The 25702-nt window shown below is 42.6% G+C and overlaps 2 protein-coding genes and 1 non-coding gene across 3 annotated transcripts; 1 reads left to right on the top strand and 2 right to left on the bottom strand.

Annotated features, from left to right (window-relative positions):
- Positions 1-5613: 5613 nt before the first annotated feature.
- LOC147934259 (uncharacterized) lies at positions 5614-6012 on the bottom strand. The gene has a single exon (XM_087472560.1). It carries the CDS (start codon positions 6010-6012, stop codon positions 5614-5616), a length of 399 nt encoding a protein of 132 aa, XP_087328686.1.
- Positions 6013-10208: 4196 nt separating this feature from the next.
- LOC147934258 (uncharacterized) lies at positions 10209-11333 on the bottom strand. Its single transcript, XM_087472559.1, has 2 exons — positions 10476-11333; positions 10209-10322 (listed from the first exon to the last, which is right to left on the bottom strand). Exons 1-2 carry the CDS (start codon positions 11331-11333, stop codon positions 10209-10211), a joined length of 972 nt encoding a protein of 323 aa, XP_087328685.1.
- Positions 11334-11874: 541 nt separating this feature from the next.
- Positions 11875-11981, top strand: LOC147934257 (small nucleolar RNA R71). Its single transcript, XR_015573452.1, has one exon. It is a non-coding gene; the product is annotated as a small nucleolar RNA R71 (small nucleolar RNA).
- Positions 11982-25702: the final 13721 nt, after the last annotated feature.

Genomic DNA, 25702 nt, shown 5'->3' with positions numbered 1-25702 from the left:
GGGTTGGAACTCGAGCAAGTACTCGATCGAGTGCAGGGACTAGCTGGACAAATACACAAAACAGAGCAACACAAGAAAAACAGAGCAATACCAAAACGAATCAAACAACGATCAAACAACAGGATTTAAGCTAAGAAATCAATAAACAAGGAAGGTCTTGAGGAGGGATTCATGGGCTGGACTAATGATTGAGGTCATCTAACTTGGTCAACAAATCTCAAACAACTTGAGCTAATCTCTAGACATATATTTCTAAGACATGTTTAATCCACTCTCATGGCAAGAAACAATCAAACTCATGCATCTCTAGACTTGTTCTCACAAAGTAAAGAATCTACACAAGCAGGCATTAAGCACTACGTCAAAAATCAAACAAGACTTCTAATCTCTTAGCAAGCCTAATGATAGTCTCTAGATCTAGCCTTATCTATGCTCCTTAGACATTAGTGTGATGCTAAGATGCTTGAAATCAGATCCTACCCTCTCAGATATAGGACCAGCATTAAGAACATCTAGCCTAGAAGAGATCTACAACAATCAATCTTGACCAAATCAAACAAACCACAAACACAGCCCAGCCTAACCCATCCTCAAGATCCTAAGCAACTACTCACAAGAACACATGATGAACAACAAAGTCATAAACCCAGAAAATGATGAAAATTGCATGATTAGATAGATAAAGCAAAGATCTACAATATTGAAGAAGGAATCAAACACGAATTCTTAATATCTTGAAAGTTATGGAACCAACAAAATCCAAGAATTCTTTGTTTTTCTCCTTCAAGGAGGTACAAGATCTAAAAATAAAAGTGCAAAAGGAATAATTCCCAAAAAGGTAAAAACTAGGTTTTTTGACTCTCTAAAAAACTGGACTCATTGGTAGCTGCAGGTACAAGCCCTTATATAGAAAAAGTAGTGGAAGCCCTAAAAACGATAAAAGACAAAACAGCCAGGCGGCTCGGCCGACTCGACCCGGTGCTCGGTCGAGTGACCGGTCGAGTTGGCTCCTCTTATGCTCCTTCCACTCGGTCGAGTCCCTCTCTGCACACGGTCGAGTGTCTGGTCGAGTGGGCGGTCGAGTGGGACTCCAGAACTTGGTTCTTCAGCCTTAACTCTCTTGCTTTCTCCTCATGATTGCTTCACTTCTCCTCAGCATTTCTTCCATGCTCTTTAAGCTCCAAAATCACCTGTTTATGCATGAAAAGATGCAAATGCAATGCAACTAAACTCTAATGCAAGAACAGTCCTAAAGCTATGCAATAATGGTCAAAATGGATAGCAAAAGATGCAAAAGATGTGAATATATTAAGAGAAAACAGGATAAAATATATGAACATCAGACTCATAACCTTTGGAGCTAAGCGAAGGATTCAAGCTATAGTCCTTAAAGATAGTTTAATGGTGCTAAGATCAATCAACATACTTACAAATATTTTTTTATGCTTATTACCATGCATCGATCTAGTTCAACCTCCAACTAAAAGTAAAGACTTGCAATTCCAAAGACCATCTATTTCACATTCATTTAAGTGTTTGGCGAATTTTTGCAAATGGGAGGTGAATCAAGCTCAATCGGTGTCGGTACATGTGTTGCCCTAGGAGTGGGGTTTTCAGCAGAGGGTGCTCCACGTAGAGACGATGTCTTGGCGGGCTTGCTAGCTGAGGTGTTGGCGCGGCTTCTAGCGGTTGGTAGGCAGGTTCCAGTGGTGCCTTCAGTGGATGGTGGGTAGGTTCCAGTAGTGTCGCCAGTGGTTGGTGGGCAGGATCCAGCGGTGCAGCCTGTAGCTGGAGTGCAGGTAGGTGTGCAGCCGGGGGCCGAGGTAGTGGATGCTCAGTATGTTCAGATGCTGGTGCAGCTACGACATGTGGGTGCGGAAATTTTACTAGGAGGCATAGATCTGAGTGCAGCGGATGAGTCGAGAGAGCGGATGAAAGATATTTTCCAGTCGCTCTAGTGTCGCGACCATTATCAGGTAAACTTGGCAGCGCACAACCTTTTGGGGGATGCGAGGGTCTGGTGGAGGTCGGTGACGGCACGGAGAGTGCAGCGTGAGATGACTTGGATGGATTTTGTGGGAGAGTTCAACGCCAAGTATTTTCCGCATAAGGCACTTAATCGTATGGAGGCGCGGTTCTTGGGGTTGACTCAGGGGAACCGTATATTGAGGGAGCTGGATGATATGCTCAAATTGTAATACCCTTAAGATACTAACAGCCTTGCAGTTGTAATATTCTAGGGGTCGAATCCACAGAGACTCTAGATCACACAATAGACTTATTAATCTTTTAATTATGCTAAATCAAACTATTAAATTAAAAACAATGCAAAAACAGAATTTAAAGGTGTTGTAAATTCAAGGGATCAAAGAGCTAGGCCTAGGGAAATTCTCAGGAATTTATGAAATATTAAATCAGTCAAATAATAGGATTCAAGCAATTAAAAATCAGATCTAGAACTCTAAACACTCTTGTAAAATAAATCAGTTTTCACTACAAATATTATCAAAATTTAGAACCAGAAAATTCAAATCTCTTTGCAAAATTCAAGGTTAAAAATCAGCTTTAAAAACAAGTTTAGATTGTTCACAAAATTATTAAATGAAATCTCTTTGCAAGAAATAATTTTGTTCATCAAAAGGTTTTATCAGAAAAATCAATTATATCCTCGTATCAATTTATTTTCCTAGGTATTAATTCTAGGTGATCAGTCAAGAATTAATATGAAGAACAACCTAAGATGAAGATCATAGAAGATAATGAATCCTAAAATATCAGATCTAATTCACCATAAAAACCATATGAAAAACCCTAAACCTAACAAACAAACTACTCATACATATTCAATGTAGAACAAAATATCTTTTCTGAATAATAAGCTATTGGTATTAAAAAGTAAGAAAGGAGTTCAAGAATCTTCTCTCTACAGATGAAATCAGATCTGTCTCTCCCAAAGCTCTCAATATCTCTTTTGGTTGCAGAATAAAACTTAGGTCTAAACAATGACCATAAAAATCCTATAAATACTCTAAAACACGTCTTGGGCCTTAATTGCAAATAAGAGAAACTTGGGCAAATTTTGCAAATCTTCTAAAGCTTGTGGAAACAACTTCCGTCTGGTTTGTGGCAACTGCATCGATCGATGCTGAGATTGCATCGATCGATGCTGAGATTGCATCGGTCGATGCATAGTCTTGATCTCGTCTCCGAGCTTTGTTGATCAGCCTTCATGCTTTGATTATGCTCCAAATCATCCTCTTTTAGCTCCCTTGTGTTTCATCCGTGCCAATGTGTACCTAAACCTATAAAGACTCAAAAACAACCTAGAAAAAAAATCAAAAAACTCAAAAACACACTTATATCATGATTAAAAACCACAAAAAACCATGATATATCAACTCCCCCAAACTTAGCCTTTGCTTGCCCTCAAGCAAAACAGAAACTTAGACCTTTGAAAGAGGTTTGAAAACATGGAATTCACTCAACTGCAGGTAAACATTTTCCGCACTCTTCATCGCCTTGATCTTCAGAACTTACTTCATATACTTTGTCAATTGAGAAGCATCAACATTCCTTACTCAAATCCCACAATCCTTAGGAATCTCTAGTCTCACCATTGTCATCTTATTACATAAATTAAAGCAAATACATGTGAGTTCTTACCTTGGTGTATCGATCAGTGGCATATGGACTCTCTTCAGGTCAAGATATTCTTCATACATCTCCTTTCCTCTCCCTTTTCTCACTTCCAAGGGATTGATTTTTTTTTTTTTTTTTTTCTTAAAAAAAATCAAAGATGTAAGCGAATATCGGGGTCATTGGTAATTTACCTACCCTTCGCTTCCAAGCTTTGTGTGATCATTTGACTGAATAATAGAATAATGAGGTCACAGGTAATTTACCTACCTCTCTAAACTGATCAAAATCATCTCATCTTTTTTTTTTTTAAGTACTGAAGGGAAGAGAGAGGGGAGACATACTTTGAAAAATTGCACTGTCTTGTATGGCCCGAAGAAGAAGTCTAGTCCACTGATTTCCAACCCCAAAGTAAGAGATTAAGTCTGGTTAAAATCCTGATAAAAGTTGAGACAACGTTAGTTTAACCAGATATCCTTTGAATAAGGGCTTTCAGGATTGTTGATACAGCTCATAGCTTTTCCAAACTTCAGTTCCGAGATAAAGCATAATCAAGATTCATAAGAGTGTTAGCCAAAGAACAGAAACCATTAGTTAGAGATCTTAATTCCAAAAAGAAAATTTTTAAAAATTTGACTCAAAAGTATGGTTTTGACAGACACACAACAGACACAAGAAAGAAAAAGTAGTTAGTTAGTAACTAGCCTCCCCCAGACTTAAACAACACTGTCCCCAGTGTTATCAAGCCTGAGATTGACAAAGAGACAAAAATCAAATTGAAAAAGTAGTGAACAAATGAACCAGATGCGTGTTACCAACTGTTAGCCTCTGTGTCGACCGATGCAGAGTTTGCATCGATCGATGCAAAGCCAAAACGTCCAATAGTCCGACGTTGAATCCTGTTAGCCACATGTTAATTGTGTTTCTCTCATAAAAGGCAGCTCTGTTAAGAATCAATCAAACACAACACTAAATGCAACATGATAGATAATGGTTCAAAATGCAATACAAGTTCAATCTGGAACAAAGGACAAACTGACTCAAGGAAAAATAAAAATGACTCAAAGTGAAAGAGAAAAAAGATAAAAGAAACCGTAAACAGAAGTAGAATCAACCCTCAGAACCAGCATCACCATCAGCAGGGTCAGTATCGCTACCAGTCGCTCTATCAAGGGGAGGAGAACGTGATCTGCGCCTAGTGGGACGGACGCAGCCACACCGAGACAATCGAGCAATCGCGTTCCAGATGGCACGCATGGTGGATATCTGGTACTCCTGGTAGGCTCCTCGACTCATAGTAGTAGAAGGCTGTGGTGGCTCAGGGAAATCTATCGTTGTAGTGCCAGAGGAGGAACCGAACTCAAAACCCCCAGCAGGGTGATCATCAGCAAAACCGGCAGCAGGTGGCTCAGCAGTCTGACGACGGGAAGGTGATGGTATAACAAAATCAGAAGCAGGAGGAAGAAAACGCAACTGCTCTGCATCCTCTCCGATAGTGGTGAGGTCTGGTCGTGGCAATCTGATCAGATGAGTACCAGTAGAATCCCTAAAACGCCATAGCATCTCCCTCTTCATCCATGTAGAGTTCCTCAAATGCTCCTCATCAATAACGCACCTCTCAGTACAAACGGAAATCGAATCAGTAGAAATACACAGTCGCTGGAAAATAGGAGTAAGCAGACTCCCAACATACTCTGTCTTCCCACGCCCAAAAGTCTTGACCTTCAAAGAGATCCAATGAGAAGCAAACATTGCACCATAGTTAACCCTCTCAGGGTCAACCCAACTATCATCCTCAGCAATCAAATCATAAATCTCATATGCCATCATTTCCAGCGCACTCACTCTCATCTTCTCAGGCTCCATCTTACACAAAATAGTGTTGGCTATGGCCCTAAAAATGTACCTGATCACTGGATGCCGCACATCAGTCATAGTGGAACTTCGGGAATCATAATCGCCAGTACCGAAGTAGGACTAGAGATGCGAAACATCTACAAACTCTCCTGGAAGTGAAACTCCCTCTGGCTCTCTACTAATACCGTAAATGTCACAAAGGTCGCGTAAAGAAATCTCATACCAAACTCCTCTAATGAAGAAAGATAGCCTTCCTTCACTAGCTTTCGGGACCTGCTCGTTCTGGAAGAGAAGGCGGACTGACGCCATGGATTGCCGGACCAGCTCCGGATACAAGTCATAGTGGTGAGTGCACATGGTCCCAAGTCCAATATTCTCCAGAAGTCTCAGTACCTCATCATGTATCCCAAGCCTCTGCATAGTAGCAGGATCAACAAACCGAGTTGGCTTGATCTCAACTTTCAGCCAAGCGTTGTAAAACATAGTCTCATACTCTCCCCAAGCATCAAGTAGCGGCATGTTGATATATTAAAGCTTTTTAACCTCTTCAATTGGACGTCCTGGCCAAACATGCTGTGGCGGAATCCGTAATCCTTCTCTTCTTGGCCATGGGTCAGGACATGTGGCTTGAAAAGGTGCATCAGGAGTTGGAAGTGGTCGGATTGGGCTCAGTGGAACAGGTGGAGGAATCGCCAGCGGTTGCAAAGGCTGAGCGGCGGAGGAGTTGGAGCGGCAAAGTCGCTTCGTTCGTTGGCCGGTCGACATTGCTCTGAATCGATAAGCGGATGTGGGGATCGAGTATAGGAGACAAAATCGAGCAGATAGAGCCTTGATTCATTGGATTTGGTGAAGAAATGAGGGAGATATGGTCGACTGAGTGTGTGTTTCTCTCGGGTTCGAGCTCTAATGGAAATGGCGAAGAAGACGAAGTCGAGAGATTTTAATCGCGACATTAGGTCAACGTGCATCGATCGATGCTTATGTTGCATCGGTCGATGCAAATGTTGGTCGATACTGGGTCAATGCAACTGGGCTCAGTCCGGCCCACCAAAATCCGATTATCTTCAAACCCATCAGCCCATTAAACCTCTGATCCATTAACATCATCGAGCTATGCATCGACCGATGCACCATATGGGTCGATCGATGTAGTGCCACTTCCGTTGATTTTTTTACGGTTTCTGTATCATTTAAACTCAAAACTAAAAATTAATATGTTAGTAAATCCTAAAAATAAAAATAAAAATAATTAAAATCCTACCGGTGGGTTGCCTCCCACTCAACGCTTGTTTTAAGTCATTAGCTTGACTTGGCAGCGGATTAGGCAGAGGGTGCATCATCCCAACGCACAATGTGTCTGTCTGGTATCTCGGCTTCAGCCCAATAATGTTTCACCCTCTGTCCATTGACAGTAAACTTCTCACCCTTGGAGTTAAGCAGCATTATTAATCTTGGATAGTGAATGGTATGGACCAGCGAGAACAAAGCTTTCCTGGAAACAACTTCAAGCGAGAGTTGTACAGAAGTACCTGGTCATTAGGCTCAAAATTTCTGGAGATGATCTTCTTATCATGATAAGCCTTGGTTCTCTACTTATATAGCTTAGAGTTCTCAAATGCATGATGTCTAAACTCATCCAACTCATTCAGCTGAACCAACTTTCTCTCAGAAGCTGTCTTGGCATCAAAATTCAGCAATTTAACAGCCCAGGCTGCTTTGTGCTCTAACTCCAATGGAAGATGACATGCTTTCCCATAAAGCAGATGAAAAGGTGTAGATCCAAGTGGTGTCTTATATGCAGTCCGATATGCCCAAAGTGCATCATCTAACTTGGCTGCCCAATCCTTTCTAGTAACACCCACTGTCTTCTTAAGGATTTCTTTGATTTGACGGTTAGAAACCTCAACTTGACCACTAGTCTGGAGATGATATGGGGTGGCCACTCTATGTTGAACTCCATACTTCTTTAACAACTTATCAAACACTTTATTAATAAAGTGCTTACCTCCATCACTGATAACAATCCGGGGCACTCCAAACCGTGGAAAGATAATGGTCTTAAACAGCTTAAGAACCACAGAAGAATCATTCTTGGGACTTGCAATAGCTTCCACCCACTTGGAGACATAGTCAACAGCTACAAGGATGTACTTGTTCTTGTAAGAAGAAGGAAATGGTCCCATAAAATCAATGCCCCAACAATCAAACACTTCAACCTCAAGAATGAAGTTTTGTGGCATCTCATGCCGTTTACTGATTTGACCCTTCCGCTGACAGGCATCGCATCTTGAGACAAACTCATGAGCGTCTTTGAACATCGTTGGCCACCAAAAGCCTGTTTGGAGAACCTTGGAAACTGTCTTGAATGTAGCAAAATGTCTGGCATAGTCAGATGCATGACAATGAAACAAAACGTCAAGTACCTCAGTTTCTGCTAAACATCTTCTGTAAACTCCATCACTGCAATGCTTATACAAGTAAGGTTCATCCCAATAGTATCTCCGAAGATCTCTCAAGAACTTCTTCTTAGCATACCCTGTAAACTTGTCTGGTTCCACCTCAGCAACAAGGTAATTCGCGATATCAGCATACCATGGTTGATCAGAAGTAGTTACAGCAGCTATGTCTTCGTCAAACTTATAACCCGACGATTCCTGGACCAAGTGTCGATCTATGCTTAGTGATGTATCGGTCGATGCAATCGCCAAGTCCTGTTCGTATCGAGATGAATCATCGATCAATGCACCAGATGTGTCGATCGATGCATTGCCACGACTCTGCAAAATTTCCCGAGACTGCAGCAATGTAACTTGAGAACCAATATCAATAAAGTAGACATTCTCCTCTGGCAGTGAATCATGAATTGGAACATCATCTTCTATCTTGATCCTTGATAAATGATCAGCTACTCCATTCTCTATCCCTTTCTTGTCCTTAACCTCAATGTCAAATTCTTGAAGAAGAAGAATCCATCTTAGTAACCTTGGCTTAGCATCCTTCTTCTGCATCAAGTATTTGAGTGCAGCATGATCTATATGAACTATGACCTTCAATCCAACCAAGTAAGAACGAAACTTCTCAAAAGCAAACACTACTGCTAACAGCTCCTTCTCTGTTGTTGCATAATTCCTTTGAGCATCATCAAGTGTTCTACTAGAATAGTAAATAACATGAAGTTTCTTATCCTTCCTCTGTCCTAGCACTGCTCCTACTGCAAAATCATTGGCATCACACATTACCTCAAAAGGCAAATCCCAATCTGGTGGTTGAATAATTGGAGCACTCACTAAATCTTGCTTAATCCGTTCAAAGGCTAATCAGCATTCATCAGTAAACTCAAATTTGACATCCTTGCATAGTAGAGCTGAAAGTGGTCTAGCTATCTTACTGAAATCCTTGATGAAGCGTCTATAGAACCCGGCATGTCCAAGAAAACTCCTTACCAACTTCACACTATCTGGTGGTTGAAGACATGTCATCACTTCTATCTTAGCGCGGTCAACTTCAATACCAGCTTCTGAAACCCTGTGACCAAGCACTATACCATCTCTAACCATAAAATGACACTTCTCCCAATTAGGAATTAAGTGCTTCTCTTCACATCTAGCTAGCACTTTGCAGAGATTATCCAAACAGCTCTTGAATGAAGACCCAAAAACAGAAAAATCATCCATGAAAACCTCCATGTAATCTTCAATCATGTCTGTGAAGATGGACATCATACATCTCTGAAATGTCGCAGGAGCATTACAGAGACCAAAAGGCATTCTGCGATATGCAAAAGTACCATATGGACAAGTGAAAGTCATATTCTCCTGGTCATCGGGATGAATCGGAATCTGGAAAACCCCGGAGTAACCATACAAAAAGCAGTAGTATGGATGGTTAGCTAACCTCTCAAGCATCTGGTCAATGAAGGGCAGCGGGAAGTGATCTTTCCTTGTTGCGGTATTCAGCTTTCTGTAATCAATGCACATCCGGTGTCCGGTGATTGTCCGTGTCGGAATCAGCTCATTCTTGTCATTCTTCACCACTGTAACTCCACCCTTCTTCGGAATAACATGAACTGGACTAACCCATTTGCTATCAGAAATTGGGTAGATAATCCCGGCATTCAGCAATTTTATGATCTTCTTTTTGACAACATCTTGCAAATTCGGATTTAGCCTCCTATGATGCTCAATAGATGTCTTAGCTCCCTCCTCAAGATGAATCCTATGCATGCACAAGTCCGGAGAAATCCCTGCAATATCATCAAGAGAATAGCCAAGAGCTTTGCGAAACTTGTCCAGCTTGCTTAGCAATAAAGTGAGTTCTGCATTGTTTAAGGAAGCATTAACAATAACAGGATAAGAAGAATTCTCACCTAGAAATGCATACCTTAAACCTGCAGGAAGTGGCTTGAGATCAAGTTTTGGATCTTTCTCTAGACTCCAATCAGATAGTTTCTCAGCTTGTGAAGAAGTACCAACCAATTCCTCTTGTGCAACCAACTTCTTTACTTGCTCATTAGTATCTCGTAGCTTGACATACCCAGCAGCAATGTCATCTAAATGTTCAGCTTCGTCAGTAGAAGCAACTAATGCTCTCTCAAGAGGATCTTCAGGATGCAGCTCCTTGAAAATCTCTTCAGCAAGATTATACAATGTATCCACATAAAAAGTTTGACCATCTATGGTTGGCCTCTTAACCAGCTTATCCATGTCAAAACGCATCTACAAATCTCCAACATTAAGACCAATCTGTCCTTTCTTGACATCAATAATGGCTCCAGCAGTAGCTAAGAATGATCTTCCCAAGATTAAAGGATCCTTAGGCTCTTCTTCATACTTCAAGACCACAAAATCAGTAGGTATCAAACAATTACCAATCTTAATTGGAACATCTTCAAGAATACCATCACGAATACGAACTGATCAGTCAGCAAGGATAAGAGTAATCTTGGTGGGTTGGAAATCTGTCATCCCAAGGCTGAGTGCTACTGATCTAGGCATTAGGTTGACACTGGAACCAAGATCACACAAAGATCTAGCAAACTTTTCACTAAAGATTGTACAATCAAGAACAAAACTACCTGGATCAGGAAGCTTTTCTGGGATCTTGTTCTGAATGATGGCACTAACTTGGGCTGAAATCATCATTACTCCCTGCTCAGCATTCAAATCCTTAGTCACCATCCTCTTAACATATCTCCTAAGCATTGGAGAAGTTCTAACCGCATCAATCAATGGCAGCTCAACAATAAGTTTATCCATCATAGCCTTACACTTAGCATCATCAAGCTCTTGTTTAGACTTCCTTGGATTCTTGGGGAAAGGAACCTTGGGTTTATAAACTCTCTCAGCAACTGGAATCGGAGCTTTCGTAACTTCTTTCTCGGTTTGGACGTTGCATCGGTCGATGCTTGAATTGCATCGGTCGATGCTATCTTGCAAAGTCAATTCTTCTACGACCACTGAGGGTTGCGTCGATCGATGCTTTGCAGCTTCATCGGTCGATGCTGGTTCCGGATCATCAAGCTCATCATCCTCATCGATCAGCTCCTGCAATTCATTGGCTCTCTGCTTCTTCTCAGCTTCAGACTGTAATTGCTTACCATTACTTAAGGTCATAGCATTGCAAGAGTGCTTCGGATTTGATTCAGTTCTTCCTGGTAAGAATCCTTCTTGCCTTTTCACATCTCCAGCAGTTTGTGCAACTTGGTTCTCCAGCTTTTTAACTTGGACATTCAATGAATCAAATTTGCCAGTAAGCTCAGTATAGACTTTGTCAATCTTCCCATTGAATGTCACTGTCAACTGCTCATGTCCCTGAAGAATCTGTTCAAGCATTGCCTCCATCCTACTTCCAGTTGTCTTAGGAGGAGGAGATTGGTAAGAGGAGTTGCCATAAGTCGTGGTGTAACCACTGCTTTGCTGCTGTTTCTGATAATCTTGCTTAGGAAGGAAGCCTGTAGAACTAGACTAATAGTTGTTGTGCTGGTTGTTTCCACTGAAAGACCTGTTGCCTTGCTGATTTCCAAACCTTTGGCCTTGATTACCATACACAAAGTTGACATCTTCTTCTACATTCTGCGGCTCTAGCTCAAAAATCTCAACATCTTCAGCAAAATGGACTGATTTCTTCCCAACAAGAAGATTATGCACTATATCAAATTTGGCATTCACTGTAGCAAACTGATTTGAATCATACCCTTCATGTGCTCTTTTCCGTTCTAAGTCCGCATTCTTAGTACTGTTGCTGGATGTTAGCCTCTCTATCAACTTTTCAGCCTCATCTGGGTACCTTGTCTTGAAGTTCCCATCACTAGCAGCATCCAAAGCAATCTGATACCTCCAGTTAATCCCGCTGAAGAAGATACTAATCAACTGAACCTCTGAGAACCCATGATGCGGACAGTCTCTCTGATATGCCTTAAACCTCACCCAAGCAGCTTTGTAAGATTCAGCAGGTCCTTGTCTAAAGGTGGAGAGCTTAATCCTCAGCTCATCAGACATCACATCATCATAGAAGTAGTTCAAGAATGCCACCTTGATGTCATGCCAGGTTGTCAAAGATCCCGGTTTGAGTTGCCTTAGCCAATGAGAAGCTTCCCCAGCAAGAGAATAGGGGAAGAGTTTGCAATAAAGATAGTCCTCTGTGACTCCATTAGCCTTGATGCTGGTGACTATATCCTCAAAGTGCTCAATATGGTCTAGAGGCTTCTCATGCGGTAGGTTCTGGAAAGGTCTTTGGCCGACAAGAGCGAAGTAAGCAGGCTTCAGCTCAAAATCATTCCTTGGGAATGGAGGAGGGACAATTGCGGAGCGGTTCTCATAGAACAAATCTGGTCTGTTAAAGTCCGCAAGAGTCTTGACAAGCTCTCCATTGTTATCCTGTCTAGGATGAAGGTTCTGCTGGTTGTTACCATCCAAATCCGCACCATTCGCACCGTTTCTGGCATTGCATCGATCGACGCTAAGGTTGCGTCGGTCGATGCCTTCCTGGTTGTGTTGATCGATGCCATCGTTGCGTCGCTCAATGCCACGTGCATCATCCTCAACCACGACGAGTTCTTCCTGAATAACTCGTCCCTCAGCATCAAGTTTCTGGCCTTGCTCGTTGTACACATTGCCGTCTTGATCCCTCAAAACTCCAGCCTCATCAGGTCTCAATATGAGTGTTTTGACCATCTTTGATGACTTGGCTGCTTTCTTGTTGTCACGCTCTAGTCTTCCTAACTCTTGGTTTGTAAGATTCAAGGTAGGACCTGTTTGATTTTTCCTGGTGTGCGGCTTAGGCATATACCTGAAACACACAAGAGAAAAGAAACAAAAGCGTGTGAGTAAAACAGAAAAATAAAAATATAGACAAAATCAAAGATTTTAATCTAATGGTGAATCAAAAGAGTCCCCGGCAACGTCGCCAAAATTTAATATGCTCAAATTGTAATACCCTAATGATACTAACAGCCTTGTAGTTGTAATATTCTAGGGATCGAATCCACAGAGACTCTAGATCACACAATAGACTTATTAATCTTTTAATTATGCTAAATCAAATTATTAAATTAAAAACAATGTAAAAACAGAATTTAAAGGTGTTGTAAATTCAAGGGATCAAAGAGCTAGGCCTAGGGAAATTCTCAGGAATTTATGAAATATTAAATCAGTCAAATAATAGGATTCAAGCAATTAAAAATCAGATCTAGAACTCTAAACACTCTTATAAAATGAATCAGTTCTCACTACAAATATTATCAAAATTTAAAACCAGAAAATTCAAATCTCTTTGCAAAATTCAAGGTTAAAAATCAGCTTTAAAAACAAGTTTAGATTGTTCACAAAATTATTAAATGAAATCTCTTTGCAAGATATAATTTTGTTCATCAAAAGGTTTTATCAGAAAAATCAATTATATTCTCGTATCAATTTATTTTCCTAGGTATTAATTCTAGGTGATCAATCAAAAATTAATATGAAGAACAACCTAAGATGAAGATCATAGAAGATAATGAATCCTAAAATATCAGATCTAATTCACCATAAAAACCCTATGAAAAACCCTAAACCTAACAAACAAACTACTCATACATATTCAATGTAGAACAAAATATCTTTTCTGAATAATAAGCAATTGGTATTAAGAAGTAAGAAAGGAGTTCAAGAATCTTCTCTCTACAGATGAAATCAGATCTGTCTCTCCCAAAGCTCTCAATATCTCTTTTGGTTGCAGAATAAAACTTAGGTCTAAACAATGACCATAAAAATCCTATAAATACTCTAAAACACGTCTTGGGCCTTAATTGCAAATAAGAGAAACTTGGGCAAATTTTGTAAATCTTCTAAAGCTTCTGGAAACAACTTCTGTTTGGTTTGTGGCAACTGCATCGATCGATGCTGAGATTGCATCGGTCGATGCATAGTCTTGATCTCGTCTCCGAGCATCGTTGATCAGCCTTCATGCTTTGATTATGCTCCAAATCATCCTCTTTTACCTCCCTTGTGTTCCATCCGTGTCAATGAGTACCTAAACCTAAAAAGACTCAAAAACAACCTAGAAAAAAAAAATCAAAAACACACTTATACCATGGTTAAAAACCACAAAAAACCATGATATATCAATGGACATAGAGTTATGCCGGGCTTTGAAGCCAGAGTCGACTCAAGTGTGGAGGTTCTTGTTGGCTCTACGTGATGACTTGAGGACTCGATGCAAATTGAGGAGCTATGCTACGACAGTGAAGCTGGTAGACACCGCAGCTGGGATAGAGGATAACTTGAGGTCACAAGTTGTGGTGGTCAGTCCTCCAGCGCAGCTGAAGCGGACTCAGCTAGTTTCTGCTACTGGAATGGGCGGAAAGCCTGCACAGGGACAGAAGAGGAAGTTTGATGCTATGTTGAGGTCGGGGTCCAGTGGTGCTGGATGCTTCGGGTGTGGGTGTAACGCCCCGGAACCTCCCTAGGCCTGGACAAGGACAAGGACAGCCACGATACACTACGATGGGAACTGCACCCGGGTGGTCCGGCTGAGGGACGGAAGGTGCAGCTTCCCGACCAGTCCTCCCTGGACGCGACTCCGCCTGTGGCCGAGGTTTTGCTTAGGCTTTGCAACCCTCGCGTCCTGGTGCGTTGTGTTGGCCTGGACAAGGCCAAGTATCAAATACAAGTTGTCATATTTCCCCAAAAACTGATTATATTACATATAGTAATTTATTACATTGAAAATAAGTTACCAAAGCAATACACATAAATAGTCGGATACTTTCAAAGAATACATAGTCGGAAAATATAGGGTTTTACAAATCCCCATCCGGCACCCTAATGTTTGCTCCAGCTCTAGACTCATCCTAGGCTTCCTGCAAGACAAATATTTATCATGAGTTATCTAAGATTACTCAGTGAGCTGGGTACCCCTTTTCCTAAACATGCATTCTAATTTTCCCACCCCAACTACCCCAACAAGCAAGCAAAGTAAACAAAGCAGCACAAACAGAAACATAGCGGAAGCAGAAAAACAAACAAACAAGCAAGCAATGAAGGTTAGATCAATCAAGACTGGACTCGATAAACCTAGACACTTAAATCCTACACGACAAACAAAGACGACTAGAATAAATCAAGATAACTCGACTACTCTAGACTCTTTCACCTATGGGCCCTCGATAATCTGTTCCGTTCCATACCATTTCCCATGCTGAAATCACAAAGGTAACCAGCATGAGCCATCATAAAGCAACATCGTCATGCAGCGGTCGGTCTAGTAGCGAGCTAGACGTCAACTTGTCCCTTAGTGCAAGTATCCATAAGGAGAAATCTCACTAGACATTCTTTCTACACTTGGAACATAAGATCGACCACTCTATTCTAGCTAGGACTCAGGGAAAATAATAATAATTCAAGAAACTAGCTAAAATAAGTATTACAATTCAAAGGGTTAGTAAAAAAACTAAGAATTTAGTACTACAACAACAAGCAATTAAAGCAAGAAAATCAAGCAACAATCAACAAGAAACAAGAATAAAAATTCAAGCATCTTAGATGGTTCTACATGAATGCAACCACCCTATCCGATTTTTATGCAAGAAAATATTGCGAATAAAAATCTATCAGATTAATCATGCATGCAAGTCTATGGTTCAATTTTTAAGCAAGCCAAATTGCTAAAAATATTCATCAAGTAAACATAATTTCATCATGTAAACATGAAGTCCATTTCTCTTCAATTCTCAACATGCATTGTGATCCTAGCATAAATTCTATGTGATTTAAACATGAATCTAGCATGAATCCTACCAATTTAAGCATGCAACAACTTTAACTGATTCTACCAATAATCCTGGTATAAATGCAGCAAGCAACATGTATCTACATGAACCCTAGAGTCCATGCAGTACCCCAGACAAACTACCACAGACTCACAGTGATTCAGCAGAAGATTGACAGTTGGACTTCACAACACCATGGATCAGACAGCGCTCCCTTAGCCTCCAGACAGCGTCCCTTCGGCGTCCAGACGGCGATCCTTCAGCGTTCCAAGCTCTGGCCTCTTCTTCTTAGAGGAATCAAACACTTAGAGAAATTTTGGTGGTTTCTTTCTTTGAGCAGAGAATGACGAAAATGAGGGAGGAAGGCTCATATTTATAGCCTTGCATGCCTTCTTCTTCCCTTTGAACTCGCTGGACAAATGGCAAAAAATTTGTGATACTTGGCGCTGCATGGCGCGCGTGCATTGCAATCGCCAGATACTTGGCGCTGCATGCGCTGCATGGCTTGCGTGAAGCCCACTCGCCGCACAAGTGTCACACTTCTTCAACACTTGGCAACTCTCCTCCAACAAATAGCACTTCGCGTGACAAATGGCGAAGCTAATTGCTTGAGCCACAATTTTTCTCTTTCCTATATAAATCGTTGATCTTGGGCGATTAAATGGAGAGTTTCCGATTTTTTTCTACGTCTTTTTTTCTTTCGATTGTCCGGCGTACGTCTGGCATAAGTATCGTGTCTATCCCACGCACGTACCACGTACGTCCCGCGTATGTCTTGTTCGTACCATTTCTATCTCGCGTATGTCCATCTTGCTCGTACCGTCTCCAACCCGCGTACATCATGTCTATAATTCCTCGTGAAAATGCTGGTTTTTGATCGGAACACGAAGTCTCGATCGTACCTTGGCTTATTTTGATTTTTTACTTGGCCATTCTTCTTCTTACTTACTTTTTAGGACTTCTTATAGATCTAGTCTCCTAACCATCGGCCATTGGCCATTCTCCGACCTGTTGATATTTCTTTGGACTTCTTTCGGTCGTTCTTCTTTATTTTCTCTTCTCCTTCTTTCTCTTCTCCTTCTTTCTAAGTCTTTTCCGGGTCTTTTCTCCAAAATTTTTATTTTTGATTTTTACCCTTAGTGAGGGTCACTACAGTGGGAGTCTGGAACACAGGGTAGCGAGAAATCCACAGAGGGACAACCAGCCAACACCGCCGACGACTCGTGTGTATTACCATTGCAGGGAGGCGGGGCATCTCAGATCGTCGTGTCCTAAGCTACATCTGATGGTTGTGGTGGCTGTGCAGACATGAGTGCAGCAGGTGGGATAATACAAGTTTATGGACGGGCGAGAGATGTGGATATACAGGTGGCCGGAGAGTCGATGCTGGCAGATCTGGTCATCAGTCCTGTGGAGCTGTATGATGTGATTTTGGGCATGGAATGGTTGCACCGGTATAGAGTACATATGGATTTCCATCGGGGTATAGTTGTGTTTGAGAGGCCCGAAGCGAGGAGTTGGTTTTATGAGGGAGTGAGGCTAACTTCAGGGAGTCTGGTTATCTCAGTTGTGCAGGCAGAAAAGATGATCAGAAAGGGGCGGGAAGCGTATTTGGCTACAATTTCGATGCTGGAGTCTGTGGGGCAGGTTTGTGTGGGTGAGATCCTTGTGGTTTAGGAGTTTGAGGATGTTTTCCAGTCGTTGCAGGGGTTACCACCATCTCGGTCTTATCCCTTCACGATTGAATTAGAATCAGTGACTACTCCATTGTTTATGGCACCCTGCAGGATGGCTCCAACAGAGATGGCGGAGCTGAAGAAGCAGTTGGAGGATTTGTTGGGCAAGGGATTCATTCATCCTAGTACTTCACTGTAGGGAGCGCCGGTGTTGTTTGTTAAGAAAAAGGACGAAATTTTCCGCTTGTGTATAGATTATCGGGGTCTGAACCGAGTCACTGTGAAAAACAAGTACTCTCTACCGCGGATTGATGAGTTGTTAGATCAGTTGAGGGGTGCTACTTGGTTCTCCAAGATTAACTTGGCATCGAGTTACCACCAGATTCCGATAAATGAGCTGGATGTCTGGAAGACAGCTTTCAGGACGAGGTATGGGTACTATGAGTTTGTGGTGATGCCCTTTTGTTTGACCAATGCACCAGCTGCGTTTAAAAGGTTGATGAACAGCGAATTCTAGGAGTTTCTTGATGAGTTTGTCATCATCTTCATTGATAACATCCTAGTGTATTCCAAGAGTCCTGAGGAGCATGAGATCCACCTGAGGGCAGTTCTGAAGAAGTTGCAGGAGCAAAAAAATTCCACTAAGATGGGCAAGTGTAGTTTCTGGTAGAGGGAGATGGGTTTCTTGGGTCATGTTGTTTCTGCAGCAGAAGTTTCTATGGATCGACAGAAGATTCAGGCCATCAGGGGTTGGCCTAGACCGCAGAACGCCACAAAGATCAGGAGTTTTCTTGGGTTGGCAGGGTACTACAGGAAGTTTGTGAGAGGTTTTGCGTGTATGGCACAACTGATGACTAAGCTAACTCGGAAGGATATTTCCTTTGTGTGGTCGCCAGAGTGCGAGACCGCTTTTGAGAGCCTAAAGCAGATGTTGACGAGTACACCAGTATTGGCCTTGCCGGAGCAGGATAAGCCATATGTGGTGTATATAGATGCTTCCAGAGTTGGTTTGGGGTGTGTGCTGATGCCTGAGGGGAAGGTTATTACCTATGCTTCGCGGCAGTTGCGAAAGCATGAGGGCAACTACCATGTCCATGACTTGGAGATGGCAGCTGTAGTTTTCTCTTTCAAGATTTGTAGATCTTATCTTTATGGCGGAAAGGTACAAGAGTTCACAGATCATAAGAGCATGATGTATATCTTCACTCAGCCTAAGTTGAACTTAAGGCAGAGGCGGTGGATGGACTTGGTGGCAGACTATGATATGGATATAGCTTACCACCCTTGTAAAGCTAACTTGGTAGCAGATGCTTTGAGCATGAAGCGGGCGGCTTCTGCTCAGGAGCAGGATATGGAGTCTCTAGTGAGTGAGATTAGTATTTTGAGGTTACGTGCTATTTCACAAGAGCCATTGGGAGTGGAGGCATTTGACAAAGCAGATCTTCTGGGTAGAGTGCGGTTGGCTCAGGAATGTGATGTGGGGCTAGTGAACGTCTCTAAGGCTGAGGGTTCAGAGTATCAGGTATCTGTTAATGGAAATATCCTGGTGCATGGTCAGGTTTGTGTGCCCAAGGATGAGGGCTTGAGGCAGGAGATTTCTGAGAGGCTCATTCGAGCATGTTCTCTGTTCATCCTAGAGCGACCAAGATGTAATGTGACCTTAAACGGTATTATCATTGGGTCGTGATGAAGAGGGATGTCGCAAACTGGGTATCGAGATGTGACACATGCCAGCTAGTGAAGGCTGAGGCTCAGGTGCCGGGAGGCCTGTTGCAGAGTTTACCCATTCCAGAGTGGAAGTGGGATATGATCACGATGGACTTTGTGGTTGGTTTGCCTGTGTCGCGGACTATGGATGCTATCTAGGTGATTGTGGATCGTCTGACCAACTCTGCACATTTTCTGGCCATTTAGAAGACTGATGGAGCAGCAGCTTTGGATAAGAAATATGTGAGGGAGATTGTGAGGTTGCATGGTGTGCCTGTGAGCATAGTGTAAGACAGGGATTCCAAGTTCATTTTAGCGTTCTGGAGAGAGTTTCAGGCAGAGTTGGGCACTAAGGTGCATATGAGTATAATTTACCATCCTCAGACAAATGGGCAGTTAGAGAGGACGATTCAGACTCTGGAGGACTTGTTGAGGATGTGTGTGCTGGATGGGGTGGTCACTGAGCCGATCACCTGAACATGGTAGAGTTTTCTTATAACAACAGCTGTTAGGCGAGTATTGGTATGGCTCCTTATGAGGCAGTCTCTTGGAGGCCATATCGCACACCTCTATGCTGGACTCAGGTGAGTAAAGTATTCAGGAGACAAGAGAGAAGATCCGGGTGCTCAAGCTGAACATGAGGAAGGCTCAGGATCGGCAGAGGAGTTATGCTGATCAGAGGAGAAAGGACATTGAGTTTCAAGTTGATGATAGAATGTACCTCAAGATGGCCATGTTGTGGGGTCCGAACAGGTCATTGATAGAGACTAAGTTGAGTCTGAGGTACATGGGTCCTTTCAGGATTGTGTAGCGGGTGGGACTGGTTGCATACAGGTTGGAGTTGCCTGAGGTTATGCATGCGTTCCACAAGGTCTTCCATGTGTCGATGCTGAGAAAGTGTGTTCACAAGGATGACGAGGTGTTGGCTAAGATTCCTGCAGATCATCAGCCCAACATGACTTTTGAGGTGAGACCAGTGAGGATACTCGAGAGGCGGATCAAGGAACTTCGGCGGAAAAAAGATTCCTTTGATGAGAGTCCAGTGGGACTGTGATGGTGTGTTAGAGGAGACTTGGGAGCCAAAGACGAGGATGAAGGCAAGGTTCAAGAAGTAGTTCGAGAAGCAGGTCGAGGCTTGAGCTTGCCTAACACATTGGTCCCAGTGTCGTGATGGTTCAAGACCGTGGCTGGAGCGGACAGAGTATTCCAGCCCATCTCTCTTGATACCTGGTCGCTTAGGGGTGGTTGGTTGTGCGACTAAGTACCAAGATGAGGTGGTGCTCGACATGCGGGTCGTAAGCTCGGTATTGTTGTATTTTATTTTTCTTACGTATTTTCTTTGAGCTTGTAACGATTATGACATTTTAAGATTAATAAGATGAGTATTTCTTTATTTTGACTGGTGTTGTCATGGAAAGAGAGAAATAGCTCAGGTTTCTATAATTAGATGTTTCCATAAATAGAAAGTTTTCATAAATAGAAAGTTTCCATAAAAAAGAGGTTTCCATAATTAAAAAGTTTCTAAAAATGGAAGATTTTGTGGAAAGTGTGGTAATCTTCGTGATGATTATGCGGGATGTGTGCCTGGATGGCAGTCTTTGTGATGTTTAGTATCATGGCACTTAGTGGTCTTGGTGACGCTTGTGCTTGATAGGAGTCTTATTGATGTTTTGTACCCTGACAGTGGTCTTGGTGACAGAGATCTTGGTAACGCTTGTCAGTGGTAGTATGTCTTTGTGCCGTTTTGTACTTGACGGTGGTCTTGGTGACGCCGGTCAGGGGTAGTGGTCTTGGTGACGCCGGATATCTTGGTGGTGGTCTTAGTGACGCCGGATACCATGGTGGCGGTCCCGTTGACGTTTGTGGCCTTAGTGGCAGTCCTTTTAGGACATTTTTGTGGCCTTAGTGGCGGTCTTGCGGGACGTTTGTGTGGTCTTCGTGACGTGTTTGGAGTCTTTGTAACATGTTTAGGGTCCTTGTGACGTCTTGGTAGCCTTAGTGGCGAGTGTTGGCCGTAGGACATTGCGATGTTCCTGCGAGAGCCATAGAGATAGATCTGGTTAGCGTGGTACTCGGTCGAACTTAGAATTATTGTTCTAGGATATGAGATCTCGAACAACTCATGAGGGGACGGTTATTTTCTTGTGTACCGTTATCTCATGGGACTTCGTGGCCTGAGGGTATAAGTGGTATATCAACTTTGGGTGACAATCCGAAGGCACGCTGTAGGGTGATAGCCCGAGAGCAAGATTTGACTTCCTGATACCATAGCTGGAGGGCTAAGGCCCGATGGCAAGCCGGTAAAACTCGAAGGTTGATACCTGAGAGCGAGGGAGATGCATGAGTTGAGAGCATATAATGTCAGAGACGTGGGTTATTGGCCGGATTGAGTCCTCATAGTTAGTCGGAGGATGTTAGTCCTCATAGTTAGTCGGGAATGTGTTTGCCAAGATGCGCTCGTGAATCGAGCGATTGTTCAAAAACGTCGAACACATAGCACATCGACCAAAGGGTCGGGATATATCGACCTAAAGGTCGGGAAGTGATGACCAAAAGGTCTGGAATTACGACCGCGTCCGGGAAGGACTAAGGGTCTTGAAGTGTCGACCAAAAGTCGAAAGAAATAACGACCAAAGGTCGGCAAAGGATCGACCAATGGTCAGGAATGACGATCGAGTCCGGGGAGGACCATCGTTAAAAAATTGTCCTAGTCGGGATGGAACTAGGACGGGAAAAGACTTGATCTATTCGGAGATTGTCCAAGATCAAGGGAAAAGATTGCGTCGGGAAAGACGTAGATCAAGGAAAAATGACCAAGTCCCAAAAAGAGCATGATCGGGAATAGATAAAGTCTCAACTGGACCAAGGTCGGGAATCTCTACACCCACCGAATTCGAGGACGAATTCATTTTAAGGGGGGCAGACTTGTAACGCCCGCGTCCTGCGATCGTAAAGGGGGACAGTTTGTTTTAAGAAAAAACAAGAGCTAAATGAGCTTAAAAGGCCAAGAGACTAGCTTAAATAGCTGGAATACGAGCTGAACAAGCTCGATGAACAAGTTAGTTCAGCTGCAGACAGCTGCGGACAGCTGCAGACAGCTCTCGACCAGCTGCGAAAAGCTCTCGGCCAGCTGTGGACAGCTCGGCCAGCTAGTGTCAGCTCGTCTAGCTAGCGTCCAGCTAACGTCAGCTCGACCAGCTAGCGTCAGCTCGACGAAGCTCGACCAGCTGGACAGTGGTGGAAAGTGTGCGGGCCAGCTGGGGAGCTCGTGGACGGTCATGGGACTGCATGACCAAACAGGTATGACTGAACGGGCATGGCCGAACAGGCACGGCCGGACAGGCACGTCTGAACGTGCATGAATGAAGGGCCTAGACGGACAGGTGCCTTTTGTGGCCTAGACTTAGGCCAGGACACTATAAATAGATGGCAAGACCTTCATTTCAACACACCATCATCCATCCATCGTCCATCTAAGCCTAAGAAGAAAAGGGGGTGCGGCTCGGCGAGTATATTCGTCCAAACTGATGTGCATGCTACCTCTCTATTGAAGGTACGATGAGATGAGCGACGGGTCGGCAATCGGGCCGAACCGATCGAAGGATAAGCGGTGGTTCGGAAATATAGTCGAACTGATCGCAGGATGATCGACAGTTCAATCATAGCGTCGGACCGATCGAAAGGTCATCGACGATCTGCGTCTATGGATGGATCGATCGAGGGTTGATCGGTGATTCAATCGCTAGTCGGATCGGGTGATCAAAGGATCGACGATACGAGCCATAGGTTGGATTGATCGGTCGGGTGGTCAACAAGTTCGTCGGAAGTATCGGCATGGGTCTGTTGTTAATCGGCGATTCGATTATGGGGTCGGAATGTTCGATCGGACCTGGCTCTGATACCAAGACCGACAAGTCGACGGCATTCAATGGTATGACTGATGGGTCAACTAATGGCACGTCCGATGCCAAGCTTCAGGAACACGAGTGGTTCGGGAAGACGATAGAGTAACCGTTCACTGTGAACCGAAGGGACTATATGTCCCCATCCCTAATGTGTGCAAGCCTATGGGGTTGGTTGGTTGTATGGCTAAGCACAAAGGGATGGGTCAAGGGTAAATTTATATTGCGCTGCGTAAAGGGGGTTCACGAAGCAAGGCCACGAGCCAAAGCTGAGTGACCGAATCAATGGATATTCGGCCGGGAATGGGGCCGAATGGAAGCCGTGACCGCGGACGCTGGGACGTCCGGGTCAGGGTCTTTCAGATGTGTGGGACATAGTGTTGGTGGCACGGGAGATCCTTGGCTATTGGTTTAGTGCTAGATTTGAGGACGAATCTATGTTGGTGGGGGAGAATTGTAACACCCGCGAACCAAAAATTGGGTTTTTGGTAGGGGTGTCGATCGACACTGCTTGTGGTGTTGGTCGACTGCTTGTGGTGTTGGTCAACACCGTGCGCAGTTGGTCAAATCGGTTCGATTTTAATTCTATGGTTTGCGTGGTTGGTTAGGGGAAGCCCTAAACTCGACTATAAATGGGAAAAGTCGACTTCTTCTTTCTTCTTCACCCGTTTTGTTGCAGAGAGAACCTTTCAGTGAGTTCTTGTAAGGTTCCTTGCTTGTTTTTGAGACATATGTGCTTGGGGAGTGAGGTCTAAGGCTAAGGACGTGAAAAGTGCTTGTTGTGGGGCTTTCTGGTCGTGGGTTGTCGATTTTCTCATTGATTGACAAAGGTGAGTGCATGACCATGGGTTATCTAAACTAAGATCTATGTTTCTGTGATTTTGTGTGTTGTGTAGTTGTTTCTTTGGTTGTTTGTGAGTTTTTCGTAGCTCCTGAGGCTTGGATTCGTTTATGGGATCGTGTGGGACGAAAAGGATAAGCTTGGAGGCGAGATTCAGAGGTTCTGTTCGAAGGAAATCGCTGCTCGGCATCGGTGTCTGTCGACACCAACGCGAGGACGGCTCGGGGACTTAGCGAGCGTCGGTCAACACCAGATGACCAGTGACGGTCGACACCCTTCTACATGGACCGGTTTATGTCGTGTTGCTTTGTGCATGTTTCCTAGTTTGTTTTATTGTTGTTGTTTATAGCATGAAAGATCTTATTGCTTGTGTGTATAGCCCAGTAGATAAAAGGATTGTCTCACTAAGAATTTCTGGTAATACTTACGCCTCTTTTTTGTGTTGTGGCGCAGGTAAAGGCAAAGTGTGATCATGGGTTCAAGGCTATGAAGAGGAGGATGTTCTAGAGGCTTGGTTGTTTGCTTTATGTCTTTGTTAGGATGTTAGAGTGGAACTTAGTGGTCTAGAATGGATGTTAGGAATGTTGGTTTCATTATTGGTTATGTTTTGGATTATTGTTGGAATTGATGTTATGTTATTTCTTTGCTGGTTATTGATTATTAGAGTTGATTTATTTGTTATCTGTTGTTGTTGATGATTGGGGTAGGTTGCTATTGAGTATGGGATCACTAGATATTAGATTATTAAAAAAAAACGGGTCGGGTTATTTCAGTGATATACCTTTTCCTAGTTGTTGAATTTTCAAATATTTATAACAGAAGCTATAATATTATAATCTTCGAAATTATAGTTGATATTGAAAGTTTATCATGCCAAGATTATTGACCTGATTCAATAAAGTGTTTGTTTCCTTATATTTCTTGTTATTGTCGATGCTCAAAATTCAATATCTACTTGTGTTTTACTCTTTAGTATGGTATGATTTTCATGTCTGATTTTTCTCATATTGTCAAGGGTTAGATGTCGTTACACTAGTCCTCTTGAAAATAGGAATTCAATCTTTCATTGCGATTAATTATTGATTTAGAGTTTTATGGGCCAAACTTGTAAATTGGGAACTATTTTCCTGCTTTATGATTTTAGACATTTTTAGGATATGGAACATGACTGTTATGCTCTTGCCTTTTATAGCTTCTCCTTCATTCTTCTACCGATCACAACCTTTTTCTTCTTTAGACCAAAACCTTTGCTTCCTCTCCCAACCACTATCCTCGCTTTCTCGGCCATAATCCTTGCTTCTAACCATCAACATTATCTCTGTCACTCAAAAGTCGAAACACAACTCCTTCGCCTTTGAAACATCAATCACCAACACCATCTCTGATCCAATGAGTTCAATGATTTCAATTAATTGCTTTTTAAATAAAAGAAACTAAACCATAAGGACATAATATCTACTGAACCCAAGGACTCCAATCACAAACATCATTTGATCTCATCGTCAACACCATCAGATCCATTGTTTTTCGTTTAGGTTTGACAAACACAAACCAAAAAAGAATATTAAGGCAAAAATGTACTTGTAAGTAAATAGAACTGCTAAATTTCAGTCCTAAATCCATAAGAAATTTGTGAAATATTGATTTTGTTGTAATTGATTCACATCATTTTTTTTTCTTGTGACTAGATAATAGACACCACTTTACTAGATTTTATACAAAGGCTGACCCAATGATTAAAAACTAGAGTTAGCTATGAGATAAAGACTTGTTTAGTGGCATTTTAGATTTTGCCATTTCTTTAAAATTAATTTAAATTTTGCTATTTTTTATATTT

The sequence above is a fragment of the Camelina sativa genome, chromosome 11 (assembly GCF_030686135.1).
Source record: "Camelina sativa cultivar CO46 ecotype springtype chromosome 11, ASM3068613v1".
In the NCBI taxonomy this organism is placed as follows: domain Eukaryota; kingdom Viridiplantae; phylum Streptophyta; class Magnoliopsida; order Brassicales; family Brassicaceae; genus Camelina; species Camelina sativa.
This window is presented reverse-complemented; position numbering and strand designations above follow the sequence as displayed.